General features: G+C 31.4%; 1 protein-coding gene across 1 annotated transcript in view; it reads left to right on the top strand.

The window, feature by feature from the left end:
- SELENOF (selenoprotein F) overlaps positions 1 to 20,606 on the top strand; it is a 31,195-nt gene extending 10,589 nt beyond the window's left edge. Inside the window, exons 3-5 of the mRNA XM_006919381.3 lie at positions 12,260 to 12,323; positions 19,001 to 19,050; positions 19,727 to 20,606. Coding sequence (XP_006919443.2) covers positions 12,260 to 12,323; positions 19,001 to 19,050; positions 19,727 to 19,858 — 246 coding nt within the window. The 3' untranslated portion in view covers positions 19,859 to 20,606. The remainder of the gene's footprint in view (positions 1 to 12,259; positions 12,324 to 19,000; positions 19,051 to 19,726) is intronic.
- Positions 20,607 to 21,300: the final 694 nt, after the last annotated feature.

Here is a 21,300-nt window from a genome sequence, read left to right as displayed (position 1 = left end):
CCTTGTAGTCCCAGTGCTTTCTTTTTTCTTTTTTAGAAATATTTTTACTTAATTGGATTTTAGTACTTCCTGGTTTTTTTTGCATTTTTACCTACCTTATCTCTGAATTGCTGTTCTGAAGGTTTGGCTAGTTACCAGACCAGAGCAGCTTCTGGGAGAAAAGAATCCACTTAGCTGAATTACTCATATAGCAATAAGCAAATTATTTCAACTTAATTTACTGTTCACTCAGTCTTGATTATATTGGGAAGGAGTTTAGAATAGTGTTAAGAGCACAGGCTCTGGAAGCAAACTGCCTAGGTTCAGATACTCTGTACTCAGCTGATGATCTTAGACAAATTATTCGATCACTCTATGCCTGTTTATTCAGTTATAAATTGAGGATGATAATATTTGCTATCTCGTAGGATGGTTATGAGAATTAAATGAGTTAATATGTGTATACTGCTTAGAATAGTGCTTGCCACTATAATAAGTATTAGGTAAATACGTGTGGCTGGTGGTGATGATAGTAGTAATAATAGTAGTATCTGATTTGTTGATGGAAAGAAAAACAAGAAACAATTTGGAGAACTCAGAATAGCATACTAATGATTACTATTGGCAAAGTAGTGTAAAAGAAATAGATAAGAGGTATAACATGAGCTATTAGATTTGCCAGTTATAAAAATTTGGAACAAAATTTGGTTACTCCACTCTCAAGCTCCTGGATCAGTTGAATCAAGAAGAAATATAATAACAATTAGTAGTATAAAAACTTTCACCATTTGCAGCTTCTTGTTTATGTGGAACAAAATATAGAAATTATTTGTGTCAAACATAATCCTAAATTTCAAATTTTTGAGTCCAGCTGATGTACACATTTTAATAAGGAGAATGCTACAAATTTGAACTTTAACAGTTTATACTATTTGAGCATTTTAAAATGCCTCTTGAAAGATTGCATTTGAAGAAAGAAGGTTTTGCTACTAAAAAATTTTTTCAAAATCATTGATAAAGTGGAGCTAAATTTTGTTAGGACAAACGTGTTCTGAAAATTGCATGAAACCTATATTTTAAAATCAACTTAGAATAAAACATATTATTGGCTTCAGACTTCAGAGAGCAGATCAGATAGAAGTCATGATATTCTTTGAAACTAGAAATAATATAACAGAAAGCAAATTAAACTATATGTTTGCAATATAAAAATAATTAGTTTTTGAAAAAAGATAGCTGTAAACTAATCTCAATTTCTAATTTTTCTGCTAACATACCTCTGCTACTTATATTTTTTATCTGACACTTGGTAACAGAGTTCAGAAGTTTAAGAAAGTTTTGGAAGAGAAAAGCTTAAAAGTGATTTTAAAAAAACTACAGATTAAAAAGAGATTTTTTTTATTTGAATTTTGGAACATCTTGGTCTCGTTCACAGAATACCAGTAGAAGCTAGGCTGCAGATCACCAAATTATACCATTACTGGTTCTGGAAAATAGCTCAATAGTTCAGGTGATTTGATGAAGGGATTTTTGCTTTTTAGAAAATGCTAAAACAAAATGAAAAATATTTATCTTCATTAATTATTATAATTCACTGGATTTTAATAAATGGACCTAAGTACATAATGCATAAATAATTTTAAGAATTTAGTTAAATACCCTCCACTTCTCACTCCATTACCTAGTTGAAGTTAGACTAATATTGATTGACTAGCTCTACATAGTAGGATTCCCATTTTCCATGTGTATAATGCTCTACCTTCACATTTACATGCACTCCAAACAAGACAGAGATAATAAAAAGGTGATACTCATGAATGTATAGTTCAGTGAAAGTTTACTTCTTTCTCTTTTTATAAGAGTTTTTAAAAGAGTTGAATTTTCATCTCTGCTTCATTGCTTACTAGATTTGTGACTTCGAGCTAGCAAATTACTTTGAGATCCTCAGTTCTGTTGTAATAATTACATTGTCCCACTTTTGTTTCTTTTACCTTGGTTATGTCCTGAAGTGTTTTCCCTACTTTATTTTATCGTCACAACTCTATAGTGTAAATACTGTTACTCCTATTTAATGGAAAAGGAAACTAGGATGTAATCTGCCCAAAGTTACCTAGCAATTAGATGCCACAACCTGGCTTCATCTCAGCTCTATTTGACACTAAAGCCACAAGTTTTTAAATCTCTGTGCTATTTTGCCTCTCTTCTTGAAAATATTAACAGTAATACCTACTTTACAGAGTTACTGTAAGAAAATGAATGAATTTGATGTAAAACCCCAGACTGGCTTTCTGAAGGTCCCTTTAGCATTTATAGTAACAATTTTAATAACACAATTCTGTCACTAGTTTTTATTTAAAATTATCAAATCTTTATTCCTCAGTTTACCACAGACATTAATGGCTCACCTCATATTACTTGGCATTTTTCAGGAATGTATTAACAACTTTTGCTTTAAGGCCTAATCAGACATTTAAATAAGTCATGTAACTTTTTTTTAATTCTGGTAAAAGAGTCAAAACATTTAGTTATTTTCAGTTTACTTGGAAATTCTGTAGCCAACTTCAGAGTAATTTAGAAGTCAGCTTAAACAACATTATTCAAGACAGTGGCAGATTTTAAGCTTTAGCCTATCAGAAATAGAATACTACTGGCATGTAAAACAGAAGGATGAAATGGAGGTTAAGCTAACTATGCGTGAAATTGTAGGCACTAAAGAAATTTCACAGTTGCTTAAAATAGCTTCACTTTTTTTTCATAGTGTCTGTAGTATCAATACATGAACTGATTTCTTCAAAGGAAACAATCTAAATATCTCCAACAGATTTTTTTTTCGATTAGAGTTGACATTCAGTATTTTATATTAGTTTCAGGTATACAGCATAACAGACATTTATATAATTTACGAAGTGATCTCCCGATTAGTCTAGTAGATAGATTATTCTAATTATAAAACATTCACAAAAAAGCTTTTTAAAAAGATCTAAATAATCTTTGGCAACAGTTCAAATTCAGTGTAAGAATCACTATGACTCCTAAGTAGGAACAATACTAAATAATGACACAATATTTACTTAATAATAATAGCCACTAGCATTCATTAAGTTCTTATTATATATGAAGGTGCTGTTCTAAGCATTTTATATTAATAAATTTATATAATCCTTATAACAACTCTATAAGGTAAGTACCATTATTAGTCCCATTTCATACTTGAGTTGGAGGCAGAGAGCTTGCCTAAAGTCATACAGCTTATAAGTGGCTATAAATATGTGTATTATAGTTGTGTAACAAAAGTTTTAGTTTATTTTGTATAGTTATTTAATTGAACTGAAAATTTTTTTTTATGTTTTCTAAATGTGGCATGTCATTTGTTTTTAATATGAAGAATAAAAGTAGTGAATTTTTTTTTTTTTTTTTTTTAGTTATTTACAAATTAGGACTGGCTTCTATCGAAACATAATAAAACAATTGTCACATTTGTATATTATGTTTAGAAAGGGAATAAACCCTTAAAGTAATTCATTATCTATCCTCGGGCTGCCTTACAGCTACATTTCCTAGACATACCTACCTCAGAGTCAAAGTAAACTTCCCATTTATGCACTAAATATATCTTCTTGGTATAGGTTCTGAGAATGCCAAAATAAGACAACAGTCACTGTCCTTCAAGAATAGAAGAAATAGACATGGAAATTGGGCTGCTAGAATATAGTTTGCAGGATATTCTATTGAGCTAAAACATAATATCCAATGTTATGAAATTACCACTAAAAGAATCAGAAATAAAAAGTTGGAAGGAGGAGGGAATCTCTTAAAGTTGATATGTTGAGAACTATAGATATAACCGTGTTAATCATTATGGAAGTGACCAACAGAACTAAAAATGAGCAGTTTATTGAGTGGGGAGAAAGGAGGCAGAGGAAAATTTTTACTTCTAATTTTATACCCTTCTGCACTGTTTCTTTTTAACTGTTATTTCCATATGTGTTGATTTCTTTAAAGAATTCAGTGATTTGTGTGCTATAAACAAAAAACATACACGTTCTATGAAAGCACACAAAAGAAAGGGCATAACCATTGTACAGGTCAGGTAAATATCACCACCTGCTTATATGAAAGTTGATGCCTATGATAAGTTGGAAAATAATTAGGAAAATGTCATCTTTGGCAGAAGAAAAAATTAATGAAAAGGCAGAGTCATGAGAAAGACATTCATTTAAGATAAATCAGATAGCTTGGTTATGATGAAAGATGATGGTTGTTAAGTAGGACCTGTGTGCCTTGCTTGATTAGAAGTTTGGAGTATCCCATAGGCAGGCGGACAAAATTAAAGAATTTTAAACAATGAATCAGCATCAGATTTATAATTTAATAACTTTTATTGGTGTAAATGATACTTGATAGAGCAGAAGAGAATATTGTTGCCAAAAAAATAACATACAGCAAGACACAAGAGCTTAAGCCAACACATTGGTAGCAAAAATGGAGAAAGGACAGATCTAAAAAAAAATAAGGCAATAAAACTTAACAGGATTTATTGCTTTAGCTGGATTAGAGGGGGAAGGGATGAGTGAAGACCCTTCTTAATTTTCTTACTTGAGAAACTGGTCACCCTGACACAAGAAGGATATAACAGACTTCAGCTAGTTATAAGGTAGCCCCTTAAGGTAATGATGGCAGATGGGAAAAGGTCCGGCAACAGAGGATAACTTTTAATAAGGCATACCTCTTAGCAACAAACTGCCTTTTCAGTTTTTTTTTTTTTTTTGAAGAAATGAGTGTCATATTTTTAATTTAGAAGGCCATGAATTTTATCTGGCCATAATGAATTCTAAAATTGATAGTATACTTGTCAAACAATGAGCAAAAAATAAAAATACATATAATGGCCTAGTTTCTTTTGTTCTAATTTTATATTGCTTCTCTTAAATTTTATGTAATATTTAAGCTTTTAGGTTATTATAGGCTTGTTTTTGCATCTGTTCTTAAAATAGGCGATTACTTTCTGTAGCTTGAGAGAAACCATAATTTGTGCTGGCTGTTTTGTTTTTTATTTCGGATATTTGTAACCTTTCTTAAAAATGATCATAATTGCCCCTCCCCTCTTTTTTGACAATGATTTTCAGTAATGGAATAGTAATAGCAACACTGACACAAAGAAGTGAGTTCTCTTTAAAAAGCAGTTTTTGTTGCCATATATAACACCTTCATGTTCAGTTTTTGAGGCAATCGAATGTTTAGATGTTTAACCATACATTGTCTGGATATCAGTTTTTCAGTTAACAGGAAATAGATCGTATTTTTCAAACATTTAGGAGCAAAAAGACATCGAATTTTTTTATTATTGAGTACTAGATACAAAATAGTTTGCCATTTTCTAAAATATTATTACTTATTACTGAAGAGCCTAGTTGGTTTAAAAAGTACTTACTGTGGGAAGGTACTATAATCCTCCACTCTACCAGCTGAGCTATTGAAGGGAGCACTAAAACTACTTACTATGATATTCAAGCTTAAATTCACTTTTTCCAATTCTTTGGATATTTTGACCTCAGGAAATATAGTGATGTTGTGTAGAGTTATTTCCTTTCATTGTCTATTTCCTAAGTATCAGTAGAATTCAGTAATTGTTCCCAAGTGATGACCCTGGACAATTCATATTTGCAGCTGAAGTATGGAAATATGTCTGCTTATGTGGGTGTATTTGTTTCTGGGCGAAAATCAGACAGTCTTACATCTTGCTGATAAAATTCTCATTGTTTTAGAGTCTTTCTTTCCTCAGATTTCAGCACTGGTATGTTCTAATTTAGAATATGATGTCAAAGAAAGATTTTTATTCTTGTACATTTTTATTGAGTTTTTTAGTGAAACGGCGATTATATATTTATGGAAAGATTCCCCCCAGTGTATTCTTACCTTGTTTAGAGCCTAATTTAAATTAAGGTAGATGTTACCTTGCTTGTTTTGTGGCTTTCTCAAACTTAAGGCAGGAACTAAAAATAGAAAAAGGAATAGCACTTTGATAGTGTAGTAGACTAAATTTTAAATTTAAGGCGCTTCCTTAGGCATAGTGATTCATTACTTTGTAACTTTTCAGACTTTAGTAGAAAGCACCTAAAAATGAATAGTGTAATCTCAGGGGTATTATATTAGAGAATTATATTTTCCAGCTTGGTTTACCAAAATTATAAAACTTAAGTTACTTCCCAAATCCTCCACATTCATTCATTATTCCTATGCAAGAATGCCATCAGTGAGAGTGTATGCGGAATTGCCAATAGATACGCTATTTGCCATATGTATCTGCTGCTTCAGTGACTTAGTCAAAGTGAAATCTTGACAAAAGCTTACTACTAGATCACAAAATATTTAGTACCCTAATTATCTGTGCATGTGTAATTGTAGCTCATTGTTTCTAACACTCCTGGCATTTAAAAAAAAAAAATCAGAAAATATCGGAATGATTTGATGATGAATAATGAAGTAAAACTTAAAACATCAGCAGTTCACTAAGCATATGGTTTTGGTTGAAAACATTTTCCCTAAGAATTAACTGGCCAGATTTTGCTAAAAATAGCTTCTGCATTTTTGAAAGATGTAAAGTTGATTTTTAGAAATTATACTGTATGCAGTTTATATTCGGAAGAGTGGCTCACTTATATATTTAAGTGTATCATAATTGTTTTTCATTTAAGATCTCTAAATAATATAATACTCAGCTTTTATCATGTTACAGTCGTACTTCCTTATTTTTTAATTCTTATATTTCACTTAAGGGCAAGCCTCCAGACCTAGAAAATAGTTACTCCTCAGATCTGAATTCTGTTCAGCAGTTAAAATTTTTCTTTTCTTTCACCTAACATTAGAGCATTTTCTTTATATTGCCACTTAATATTCAAAGTTTTTCCAATTTTTTTCTAATCATAGTATTAGATTTCTTTAATACTAAAGTTTTACCTTTAAATAAAAGAGGATTTTTAACATAAGAAAGTATGGCTGCAAGCAGTTCTTCGTAAGGGGAGGTTTAATTCGATTAGTCTGTTGAACAAAAGCTTACTTTTTGATTGTTTTGTAATTTTTGTCCAAGGCAGTGATTCTGTTCTCATCCCTGGATGGCCATTACAATCACTTGGGTAGGATTAAAAGAAGTAATAATAATTAAAATACCGATACTTCCATCTCAACCCCAAATATACTAATTTAGTTGGACTAGAGTAGGTTCCAGGAATCAGTAATTTTCAGACTCTTTCCAGGTAATTCAAGTGTACTGTCAAGGCTGAAAACCCTGCTCTAAGGTAATTTAAATTTGAAAGCTTGAGAAATTTTTGGAGTAGCCATTCTAATTACAGAGAAACAATGACTGATAACCCTGAATAATCCCAGGACAGAAAGCACTATTACCTATGAAAATGGGTTTAAAATACAACTTAAACTTAAGCAATAGTGTGAAAGAATTGTCATAATTGTTATTTATTGAACATTTAAAGAACCGAGGCTTTTGTATTTTGTTGTTATTAAATCTTTATAGCAACTCTGGAGGGGAGGGAATGGAATAACTTATTGGTTCAAACAGTAAACTGGAGCTCAGAGTGACTTATCCAAGGAGACATGCTGCTTGTAAATGGCAGAGCCAGAACTGGACCACATACATATTTGATTTTATAACTTGAGATCTTTTCACTATACCTTAAAAGATAAACTGAGGCATATTAAAAATAAAAAAAAAAATGATTGGAGCAAAAATCAATTCAAGTCCAGCAGCGCTAAATGGAAATGTTTAAAAGCTTCCCACCAACAGGAGTTAGGGGCAAGACTTTTATAGTAAAGATACAGAAGCAAAACAAGAAAATTATTTGATTGGCTATAGCTTAAGCAGTTGCCCTATTTGAGAAATCCTAGTTGGCTGTTTGAGATTGATAGTCTTTAGGTTTTGATTTCTTAATTTGGACGCATTTACAGGCATAAGTTTTGGTTTGCTTATTACATAGGCTGCTAATGCCTTAGAACCAACCCAGTCTAATGGCCTCCTTGTTTAATTTAACAATACCGTGCTGTGTGAAAATTTGATATTTAGTTTGACTTAGTTCATTTCAAGGTTTTTTTACTGTCATGTTTCTTTAGAGCATGGATATCATCACCAACAAAAATAAATTAAGTTCTTTGAGTTGGAAAGTTGTAGAACTTAAATATATTAAGCGCTTAATATAATTCTGACTTGGACCAGATTTACAGATTTGTGGTGCTGGTGTGATGGTGGCAGTAAAAGTTAACAAGTGCAACACTTTTTTTAAAATTCAGAAAATTTACATAACTCACAAGTTGCCTTTGTTCAGTGTTGGAATCTAGCTATGTGGTGAGAAACTGCATAGACCAGTTTTTGTCTTGCTGTTAATCTGAACTATTTTGTAGCAACACAGACTTTAACTACAGCAAAATTATCATCACAAAATAAAGATTTTGGCCTTTTTTTGTATGCGAAAACCTCATTATAAACCCTTAATTTTGTATTAAGAGGTTGGTTATGTGGACATAAGGGGAAAAAATCGTTATATTCCAACAGTAATTTATCAAGGAAGTCTTTCTACAGTGAAAGGAGTACATTGTCACAAAAAATTAAAATATATGAAATTACAGAATCTAAAATTGAGATACATACAAATAAATCTTTGTAATGCTTAAAATGTATTTATTTAAATTGGGAAAAATTAGCTAACTGCAAAGCTGTAATTTATTTTTAAAATAATAAATGAAAATCATTTATTTTTAAATGAAAGGGAAATTAGTATATTCAAAATGCTATTACAAGTATGGTAAATTAGTTACAGAGCAGAAGTAGTTCGATATTTCTACTTCCCACCCAGACGACCCTATCAGAAGTTTAGAAAAACTTGACAGTCATAAGTAATGTGAAAAAGATATGGACTCCAAAGGAAAAGAATGCAGTTTTGTGTATCATTTTTGTATTTTTCTAAAAGTGCCCGTGTGTTTTCATTTAAAGTATTTGGACTAGTATAATATAATCCTAATGGAATAATAACCTATGATACCTAGAGTTAGGTTATCTATACAAATAAGGCTTCTCTAATGCATATGGAAAAGAAGCCTACCAACTTACTATAAAAAAATATAAGCTCGCTATATAAAAGTTATATAACTTGCATCTTTGATTCTATTGACATTTTTCCACAAATGTTTGAAGGTCAGAGTTTTTGTATTCCAGTGACATTACTTTAGAAGGTAAAAATGCTAAGGGTAAGGAACTGAAAGTTTTAACCTTTTTTAATCCTTTCATACTTTATGCCCTTGAGAATTCCTATTACAAGTAACATATTTCCTGTGTGTGAATTTGTGCAATGCCAAAGATGCTTATGATCACTTTATAAGGCATTGAAAATTTACCACAATTTGTAGTTAAATTATTTATTCACCATGAAAAACAAATGTTTTTATATAACACTATAACACTACAAATTCATAAGTAAAATGCCAACTAGCATTACTGCTTTTAGAATTTGACTTAAAAATGTTATACAGCTTTGAGTTACATTTTCTTTTTATTTACCTTAGACTGGAACTAAACACAGTCTAGTCTAAAATGTGCGTCAAAGGAACTTGAAATATTTTGAAACTTACATGATGAAAAAAGAAATGTTTAATTCTGCTAAATGAATAATTCTCTCCATTCAGTACACATACATTGAGCAGCTTTGTATCCAGTTCTGGGAGAATTAAATAAGACATTTCCTGTCCACAGTGAAGTTATAGACTATTTATAGTAAATTATGATGAGAACAGAATTCTGCGAAAAGTCCCTAGTTTAGGAGACCAACAAAAGTTTTCCTAGAGAAGGCTACATCTCAGCTGTCTGTTCATTAAAGAATATGTTTCTAATATTTTTAATTAAGCAGTTGGTGTTTTGTGGTGCAGAGAAGTGCTTTCCTTGAATGGATTACAAGTATGCTAGCATACTGAGTCCTTAGGACAACCAAATGGGGACTGGAGTGAGGAAGCCCCCAGTTATAAGCTGCTTCCTCCTTTTTATCCCTTTTATTCCATATATTTGTTACCATTTTCTACATGTGATGATATGAAGAATATTGGGAAGTAGTGGTGTAGAGAAATGCCATTTTTAAGTATACAATTCAGTGACATTAAGTACATTCACGCTGTGGTTCAGCATCATCATCCATCTTCAGAACTTTTTCATCCTCCAAACTGAAACTCCATACTCATTAAACAATTCTTCCCCAGTGCTTCCCTCCCCCAGCCCCTGGCAGCCACCATTCTACTTTCTGTCTCTGAATTTGACTACTATGAGTACCTCATAGAAGTGGAATTACTCATGTAGTAGTTATCCTTTTGTTACTGCCTTATTTCACGTAGCTTAATGTCTTCAAAATGTATCCATATTATAGCATGTGTCATAATTTCCTTATTAAGGCTGAATAATATTATATGTATATACCACATTTTGTTTATCTTTATACCTGTTGATAGATATTTGGGTTGACTTCACCTTTTGATTATTGTGAATAATAATTGGTATACAAATATTTGTTCACAATCGTGCTTTTAGTTCTTTTGAGTATATACCTAGAAGTAGAATTACTAGATTATATAATTCTATTTTTAATTTTTTTAAGGAACCACCATTTTATTTTTCATAGTGACTGTACCACTTTATATTCCCAACATTAGTTCACAAGGGCTCCAAATTCTCCACATCTTTGTCACCTCTTGTTTTTAATATATACAATAGCCATCCTAATAAGTGTGAAGTGGTATCTCATTTGATCTGGATTTCCCTAATAATTAGAGTGATATTGAGCATCTTTTCATGAGTTCATTGGTAATGTAGTCTGATATTTTTAAAGATTGGGCATGGGAACTTATCTAACAAAAATTAACCAAATCTTATTCAAAAGCAACTTATTTTATAGAATTAGGTCAACCTAATCTTAAACTTTTACTGCTGAAAAGAATTTTAGAGATCATCAGAGTTCTTAATCTGAAATCCATCTGTGGTTCCAGAGAGTCCACGAATAGCCTAATTAAAGCAGAATTTCCATCAAATTCTCAAAAGTATCTTACACCATTAAAAACTTAAGAACTATTGATAACACCCCAAAATCACCAGAACGTTAAAAAGTCATCATCTTTTGGGTTGGTGGAATTAAGGTGATTTTAAAATTTCTACTTTGTGCTTTTCTATATTTTCCAAAGTATCTAAAATAATCCTGCATGGTGCATGTGATTGTTAGGCTATTTTAGAACTTGAAAAGTAAAATCCATCTTTAGCTCTTGGGCCTGCAATTAAAAAAACAAGTCTAAAAGCTAAGAAGGAATAAAATGGATATAGTGTATTCTTATCATTGCCTGCCTTTTCTTAGAGTCACAGCATTCCCAAGTCTGCAAAAAGAATGGGCAGGCCTTCCACTTCCGGTTTGGCACCACCCAATTCAAACCAATTTCTGCTCAGATAAATTCCTAAAATTAGGAAAGAAAGGAAGGAAGGGAGGGAGAGGAGGAAAGGAAGGAAGAGAAAGAAGGAGGGAGGGAGGGAAGAAAGGCAGGCTCTACAGCTACAAAAACAAAAACAAAAAAAAACGATGTTTACCATTGACTCTATTTCAACTGAATTAACTGCAATAAAATATTTATGTTTGAATTTTTTTTATAATGAGCTCTTACTATAAAGAGAATATGCAGGTTATATAACTAGAAAAGCAATATTTACCATTGAATTCATTTCACCTGGGATTCATTAAGGCAGAATATTTACATTTAAGTTTTTTATAATGAGATTTTACTGGTTTTCCTATAATATCTTTACATAGTACATACTATAATTACTTTTTTAAAGGTATTAGGTTTCTGTTTTTAATTTTAAAACAATGATCACTTAATTTTAAAAACACCTGTGTTCAATTTAGCATCCTAAAAAACTGTAGAAAATCTTTAGGATTATGTGCAGAACTTTCTAGGACATCTTACCTATTCATATTCAATTCATATTCATTGTCAGGTCCTCATATTTTCTATCATTTTGGCTAGGTTTAAAAATACTCCCAAGTAGGGCTTAAACTCCTCTACCATTTAATATCCTTGGGCCTTTGTTTCCTTTTCTGTTGGACTAGAACTAGATAGTCCTATCCAACTCTGACATTTGTTTGATCTATATATCTGCTTAACTATAATGTTTATGCTGTGGAACTTTATATTTATAACTACATTTTTAAATTTATACCAGTTTTTTAAATTTCTGTTTTTCCTTTTGCAGCTATATGCAGGAGCTATTCTCGAAGTCTGTGGATGAAAATTGGGGAGGTTCCCTCAAGTCCAAGGTATATAAAATTAGCTAGTAAATTCTCATTTTGATAATTTAAAATCAGCATTTCACAAGAATAATTTTGTTAAATATTCCCACAAATAAGAATTTTTAGAGTTATACTTTCTCAGTAGCATATGAATTTTCATGGAGGTGGAGTTTTATAGTAATTGTTGAATACTAGATTACTTTAAACAAGCATAATGTATAAAATTTATGTTTAAATACAACACATGATGAGGCAGTATTTTCTTTAAAGGGGAGCCTTTTTTACCAAGTAAAAATTTTATGAGAACCTTCTTTTACCAGATGTAAATGTAATCTCCTTAAATAGCATTTCATTCTAGTATATTTTAAATGTAAATTGACTCTCATAAAATGCCTAAGGAATAATTAAGTGAGACTAGACTTGTACTAAATTACAAATCATCAAAAATAGAATAAATACCATAGAACTTGAGGTGTAGAAGAGAGGAAGTCATACATGTATATCTTCACAGGAAATTTTAAGGATAAATATGTGATAGGATAATTGTGAAAGTGTATTCTTTTGGTTGAAATCAAACAGTAATAGAGCTTTGTAGCTCCAAAAACACTCGGTCTAAGGTTTTTTTTTATTCTGTCCTTGCTTGTCACTTGAAAATCAGTTTTATGAAACTGAACTTGTCTGGAGCTGTCAACCAATGGTTGTTGGCGCCAACAGGAATCCCCAATTTAGGGTGCCGTGAAGAAGGAAACTCTTTTTTCAGTGCAAACAATTCAATATGATACAACATAGCTGTGGAACATCTTAATAGAGTTACAGTTCATTTAAGAAAAAAACATTACTATGGAACAGCATGCCTATGAGGTGGCCCTCTTCCGTTAGTTCTGTTCTGCTCCACCTGCTCTTCTCCGCTTCATTCCAGAAAGATGTCTTTAATGTCTCAACTCCAGCTGGGGAAATGCAGTTTTCAGTCTTCGATGGAAAGGGAAAGTGTGCTCTCTGAGCCAGAGAGTTTCTGACTTATACAGAAAGAAGTCCCCGCCTGGTTCCTGATTGCTCCTTTCTCATACAAATGAGGACTCCAAATCTTTGTTTGCAGTTTCATCTGTCCAAAGGACATGGTCCTGGCTGGTCAGAATAGAGCCACTCTGATTGGTCAGTGAAGATGCCGATGGGGATATAGCTGCAGAGTTGACTGGACTGGGAAAGTCTCAGTCCAATTGGTCAAGATAGGATTCCAGGAACTCCTTAATAATAAGGGTTGGCTCAGTTAGCAGGAACACAGTTCAGTGCAGGAGGCAAGGCACCTTCATGGAGGCTTCTCCCTGAAGCACAGTTTGCATGAGAGGCTTATTAATGGTTGCTAGGATCTCTTTTTAAATTTGACCCAGTCAACCACCAGGATCCCTTCTTGTTAGGTCTAGCTTCTTTGTTAGGGTCAACAAAGGTAATGAAATTCTTTTTTTTACCTCACTCCCTTTTTTTCACTGAAATACATAAGTGATCTATTTATATGCCTTATTCTGTTTTTGTTTGCTGGCTTTCCAATGATTTCTTGCCTTGTTTACTTAATACCAAGAGAATTATTTGGATTTAGATTTTATAAAATTGTCTATATTAGCACCTGCCTATTGCTGACTTAGAATTGTTTATAAGAAAATATTGCTCATTTTGGCACAGAAATAAAATAGAGTAATTTTGGGGACATTTTATATGAAGCCCAAACAGATACACTTGTAATTAAATACATTCTTTGTTAGAATAAGAATTCTTATGTAGCACAGAATATAACATCTACTTATGCTTAGGGAAAACAATTCCTTACTCTGTATATTTTTCCTCACTTAAATTCAGAATTGTACCATAGTTGTTTTTATGTAAGTTCTCCAAATGATATTTTGATCACTCTTATTTTCAGAAAGTTTCACAATTGCTTTTTAATTTTATTGATTATTCATATTTACTGACTAGTTTTATTAATAATCTTTTGTGACTTCATTTTTCATGAGGTCAAGAGTAGCTTTGATATAGCAGTTAGCCCTTCTGTTTGTGATACTGGATTTTACAATGTCTGTGGTAATAATTTCTACAGCTTGAAGTTTAGTTTTTAAAAGCTTATCAATCTTCATAATAGAACTTACTTTTTTAAAAAACATAAAATGAGCTGATTTTATTATCGAGTGTGGCATATGGTTACAAAGCTTTAGTGGGTTTTCATTTCTTTTAATTTTTATTTTCCAATTTTCAATACTAGACATTCAGTATTATTTATATTAGTTTCAGGTGTATAGCGTAGTGGTTAGACATTTATATAATTTACGAAGCGATCCCCCCAATTAGTCTAGTACCCACCTGGCACTACAGAACTTAATTACATGTATTTCTTATGTCTAGTTAAATTATCAAACCTTTGGGTACATGTAGTCATACTGTCTTTTACTTTTGAAAACAATTGTATTTTAATTTTACATATAAATATTTAATTAGTACAAACTTATTTAAAATGAAAATGATTACTTAATATAATGCATAGCCATATTTAATGTAATTATATATAATACCAATATTTTTCAAGCCCATGAGGAGGTGGGGTTTTTTTCCACATAAAAGCAAAATTTATTTTTATTATTATCTACCATGCTTGAAATGTTTTATGCCTTCTGAATAGCGCCTCCCAAAAAATCTGAATTTTGGGGTTTCAGGCCAGTAATTAACTAGCTCACTCTTTATAGAAATATATCTATTAAGTAAAATCTGAAGTTTACAGGACTTGAGCAAAATATATCATTTAGTTTGTACAAACATACTGTCTATAGACATTTATGTCTGCAGATTAGTTGTACAGCTATAACTAGTCAATTTAACAAAGCTTGAGCCCTAAGCTATAAATAACAGCTGCAAAACTGACTAGTGGCCCAGAGTTCAGAAGCTGGTTTATTTTTAATATAACCATTATATATTCCTACTTTCAGACACACTCTCTTAAAAGATATTCTGCAATAGGAAGGACATGAGGAGAATCGCCACTTTTTACAATAATTACAAATACCAAACTAATTTTTATGTCATCATTTGTTCCATATTCTTTGTCATCAACATCTGGTAATTTCTGGGATCAGCATGATAACTTTCATTATACTTTAGCTTACAATACATTGTAATTTTTTTAAATTCAGTTACTTTAAATTAGCCATGTCTTTAAAAAGAAGAGTAAATTAGTGTTAAGATTTTCCAGAAGAGAGAGGGATTTAAATTTTGAAATGTTTTATCCACATTGAACAATTCATTGTATGTTGAAAAAAGTACCAGATCCTACTTCTTAGTCAATTCCAAGTATGCCTCCTAAATACTTTTGTTTGCCATATTTTGGTTGTTTAAAGACAATCAATATGTATAATGTATCCTAATAGATTGGACCTAGTGTTCTATCACTTGTGGTAACATCAAAACTAATAATATAAAATTAATAAGTATGTTTTTCATTCAAAATATAGTTCAAGCATTATTTTCAGGCAGTCTTCGGATAGTTTTTTACTCTCTATGTTCCACAGCAATTCCCACATAATATCGTAATATATTTATTGGCTTATTAGTCTTTTGCCTCTACCAAACTAGGAACTCCTTAAAGCCCAGAATTAAAAAAAAAAAAAAAAAAAATCAATATACATAAAATCTGCCTAACACTGTACCTTTTATTAAGAGAAATTTAAATATTGAGTGAATAAATAGGTTTACAAAAATTTGTGCTATTAAAGGATGCCCCACCTTTGACAAATGGGAATCTGGTGAAAGCCTGTGTTTACATTGGTTATATACCCTTGATGAATTCAGTCCTCAAGCATTCCTTTTCTGACTTTATTATTCTGACTGAGAAGTCATAATCTTTTTAGTTTGTCTTGTCTACATTATTGTACCTCCAATCTCCCCCAGATTCCTTAGTTATTTAAGTTGCCTATCTCTGAATGTTTTTAAGTGATTTTAAATTGTCTTGTTGGGAGGACCCAAGTGACTCATTATTTTGCATTCCAGATGGTTCGTATACAATAGTAAATTTACTTATTTTAGAAATACTTTTTTAGATACCCAGTAACTTTCATTGAGCACAGTTGTGAATTCAATTCTATTGTTGTTTGTTGTTGTTGCTGTTCTCTTTGTATTGTTTCCGTGTGTGATGTGACATTTTTACTTAGAATATGTTCTGATTAAATATACTTATTTTTAATCAATAGGAAAACATCTAATTATCATTACATGTACTTTCATGTGACAGTTCACAAGTCTTAATCATACCTACAATAAGCCCTTATAGTCAAATTAAATCTTAAATAAGAGTACATTGTATGACTACTTATAATGTGATCAAAGGTTTATTATTAGATCTAGCCGTTTATTTTGTTTATTTTAATACTCTTTATAGTTAACCCTGAAGAGTCTCTGAATTATGAGAGTCGCATTTCTTTTCAAGCAGTGCGTATGTAAAAACTTAATTCCTATCCTCAGGGGCTACTTAAATGACATGCTTATAAGAATCCCAAGGGAAAAGCTGAAACATTTAATCTGTTTTCTAATCATTTCTATATATTTTATCACTTTCAAGTGTTGATAAAACTGCCTTTCTAACTGACAAATAAATTAGCATAAGAACATTTTCTAGAAATAGAGTGACTTCAAACTGATATTTCGCTATTTTTAAAACAGCATAGAGTAAACTAGAAAATAAGTTGTTATGAGGTCTTTTTGCAAGTCTGTTATATTCTCATATAACCTATCCTAGTGCCATGTGTATATAATAAGTACTCAAATATTTGTTAAATGATTAATTTCTGACTATAAAATGTGATTTTCTACTACAAGGTATTTAACAGATATTTCCCTCATTCAAAATTAAGAGGCTTATGAATCTATGATTAGCAGAGAACAGAGCAAAGACTGATAAAAATAGTCATTGGTGACTCACCGTAATATTCCTTTTAAATTTGTTCACCATGCCAGCCTGTTAAAAATCTGTTGGGTGAATGAAAGTTATTAAATGTGTGAGGCTCTGTTATGGATACAAAAAATATTTAAGAATAATCCTTTTCTCCTGAGAGGTTCCTTATGTAGTAGGTTCCATATTGTGTGTTAAATGGTGTTTTGGACAGGTGTGCATATAGTACTTGCCAAAAGGATGGTAAAAATGCAACAGCATAAGATCATTTTTTATTTATTAGTTGTTAACTGTTTTATTTGTTAATTATTTTTTATTTGTTAAGAAATTTTATTTGTTAATTGTTAACTATTCCTTAGCCCAAATATTCATTTTTCATAGTTCAGGAACACAGGTCAGTGACAAACTTCCATGAAAGGCAACTCAAAGAAATTCTTTACCTTCTGAAATCACTTTGCACTCTGAAAGATACCAGCCTTCCTCATCTCTTCAGAATCTTTCATGGATTCATAATTTATGTGGAAATTTGCATATGCTTTCTTCCTTCGTTCAGCCACAGTAAACTTAACAGAAAGCTGCAACCCTCAAGGATACAGTGATTGCTCCAACAATGTAAAATCGCAGATACTTGGCCAGAAAGCCATGCATCTGAGATTTCATCAAAGCACTGAAAGGCATGGTAGTTATATTCTCCCTTAATACCAACATCCTTCCTAATGGAGAAATGGACCCATAAAATCATTTTTTTGGGGGAAATCAGGAGTCTGCAGGGTATTTGGACAAATCCTAAAGGATAAAGTTAAAAGATAATAAGCAAGAATAACATAGTTATTTTTATTTTGAACTAAATGTTGTAGGAGAAGTTTAGATGAGATATATAACTCTCTTCCAACAAGTCCTCATATTTGTAGAGCATTTTTTTAAGGTCATGCTTAGAAAGGAATTTTATATTCCATATTCAAGTTGTCTGTGTTAAATGGTATAGTAGTATTCTGAACCTCTCTTTTTTTTTTTAACACTTTTTAACTGAAATTATTAGTTGTGTGATTACTTGTTTAGCATCTTTCTTCCTCATCAGACTATAAACTCCTTAAGAACAGAAATTGTCTTTTATGTAGCTTTCTCTCTGTTGTCCAACATATAGAAGGCATTCAATAAATATTTGTTGAATGAATTTAAATGATAATTCATCTGCAGTTTATTTAGATATAAGGTATAATGTAGGCACTTGACTATTTTTCTATTTTTTTCCCCAAATAGTTTGGCAGTTTTCTCAAAAGTACATATTAAATAATTCACACACACACCCCAGATGCACATATAATCAGTCTCTCCCTCCTAGCCTCCCTCTCTCTGATTTGATAGCTTTACCATATTAAATTTATACAGATATTTGTATCTTTCTATATTTAATAATCTGTTTATTTTATCTATTCTGGTATCAGTATCATATTTTAAAAAGCAAGTAAACGAATTCTCCCATATTTTTTCTAAACTGTGACTGTCCTTATACATTTTTAGCTGAGCTTTACTGTCATTTTGTCAAGCCCTCAAAATCCCATTGAAATTTGAAATTTAGATTAAATTTAAGCAATTAACATCTTAAAATATTTCACTGTCCTATTGAATAGTATGATATTTCTTTCCATTTAGATATATCTGTTTGAATCTCCTTAGTTTTCCATATAGGATGAAATGTTTTATTTACTGAGTTTATTTCTACTATTATCTAGCATGGATTTGGAAGTAAACAATTTGAATCTTTTTCTTTTCTCTACAGCTTTCGTCAGGAGTGATAAACCCAAACTATTCAGAGGACTACAAATCAAGGTAAAGTTATTTTAATAGAATCCTTCTTTTCCAGTATTAATTTATTTCATTTTTGAAGATTGATCTCTTTAAAAATGGGATCATGTTTGTTGTCACATTTACCTAGAGTTAGTATTTCTCAGAGCTCTTTGGTAAAATATTGGACCCAACTATCGGAAGTTTTAGGAATTCAGTCTAATTATAAACTAATTACAACAAAATCATTAGATTTCTTAAGCCAAAGAAAATTTAAAGTCCAATGCAAAATTATATCTAATAATTTGTATGCATATGCTGTTTTACCATTGCTTTGATATATTCTTTCTTGTTAATTATTTTGAACTCGACTGCTTCCTTCATTAGATTCTAAACGCATTTGAGAGTTTGAGAATATCATGTATGCAATAATTATTTCTTACAGTCAATAATAAACTTAAATCCTAAATAAACTGTGTTGATACCAACAAGTCTTTTTCTCTTTAGAGGTAAAACGTAATTTTTTTAAACTGTCATTTTTAATGAAATCCTATTCTTTTCCAAAAGACTTCTTGTAAGACCTATTGTACTGTTACATCTAAAAGCTTTTTCGTATTACCGTTAAATTTAGTTAACCTGGATTGCATTGGTTTGGATCTTGGTTGAGACTGAGAAGGCTCTTCTAAGCAGATAATAATGATGATGTCCCTCTTTTTTGTAGTATGTTCGTGGTTCAGACCCTGTACTAAAGCTTTTGGATGACAATGGGAACATTGCTGAAGAACTAAGCATCCTCAAATGGAACACAGACAGTGTAGAAGAATTCCTAAATGAAAAGTTGGAACGCATGTAAATTTGATTACATTGTGTCCTATCCTTTTGTTACCTTATCAAATGAAATATTACAGCACCTAGAAAATAATTTAGTTTTGTTTCTGTCTTTTGATCCGTCTTACTGTGAGGCATTAAACAACTAATTAAAAGTTGAAGTGGCAGCACAGCCCATGAAATCTAAAGAGTTGGCAAGCTTAACAAAACTCATTTTTTATCAATTTCCATCCTACATTTGTTGATACCACTAGCAAAATGCTTTGCAATAGACTTGTGGTTAATTATGCAAATGATAGTTTGTGATAATTGGTCCAGTTTTACGAACAACAGATTTTTAAATTAGGGAGGTTAATAAGGGAGATGATTGCTACTATGCCTCATGTGCTCTGTGCTCTTTGAAAGTAATGATAGAAAACTACAAAGCAAATAAGATATACTGAGCCTCAACAGATTGCTTGATCCTCAGATTCGCTCATATTTTTGTATTAACCCAGCTTTCCTTTTAATAGAAACGCTATAGTTTATAATGAATGCACTGCATAAAAACTTTATGGCTTCACTATTGTGAAACAAATTCAGGATCTACAGTAAGATGAAACATTCACAAAGATTAGCATTAATGAAGACTACACAGAAAAACTTTTTGAGGATTTGTGTGGATCTGATATTTAGCAAATTTTTGTGCTTGAAATTCTTACAGAAAAGTATTTTAAAATGATCACTTGTAAGACCAAAATATAAATAAAAAGTTTCAAAAAAATCTCTCTGCATTTGAAATTCTTCTGATTTGTCCTTTCGTGCTTAAAAATGATACATTTTTCAATACATTTTTATTTTCTTTTTTATAAGCCTTTATATATTTTAGACAAAATGTTAAAATGGCTATACTGTTTAAAACTTATAATTTCTTTAAAATTTATAATTTCTGTGGGTAATAGTGCTTTATATTTGTCTAGCAATTTTTTATTTTTCAAAGTGCTTTCATTTATGAACATATTTTTATTTTGATATCTTACATAAGGAATATCTCAAAATATAGAATTTGTATGAACTATTAAAAATGTTGATTTCACTTTGCTTAACCTATCTGGTTAAAGTGACTTCGCTTCTTCATAAAAGGTAGTTCACTAGGAACAGCATTCATCCAAATGACTTTAGTTCATTTACACTGCTTACTAACTTAACAAATTGGTCAAAAATCCTGTTATGTCAACTAATCTCAGATAAATTCTTATAATCTAGAAACTTGAATTCTTTTTGTTTTCTCCCTCTTTAATTCCGCCACCCCACCCCACCCCGCCCCCCCCCTTCCACCTCTGAGCTATGGATGTTGCTATTTCCCCCAAATGGATTTCTGAAGGCAGGGCGTCTCCTCCCACACGCTCGTAGCATGCACCCGGGATCTGGCGCACCCAGGGCCAGGCACACCCAGAGCCTGGAGCACCCGGGGTATGGTCCATGACT

This window comes from Pteropus alecto, unplaced genomic scaffold (genome assembly GCF_000325575.1).
Source record: "Pteropus alecto unplaced genomic scaffold, ASM32557v1 scaffold25, whole genome shotgun sequence".
NCBI lineage: Eukaryota > Metazoa > Chordata > Mammalia > Chiroptera > Pteropodidae > Pteropus > Pteropus alecto.
Note: the sequence above shows the minus strand (reverse complement) of the source record. Positions and strands in the feature narration are given on the sequence as shown.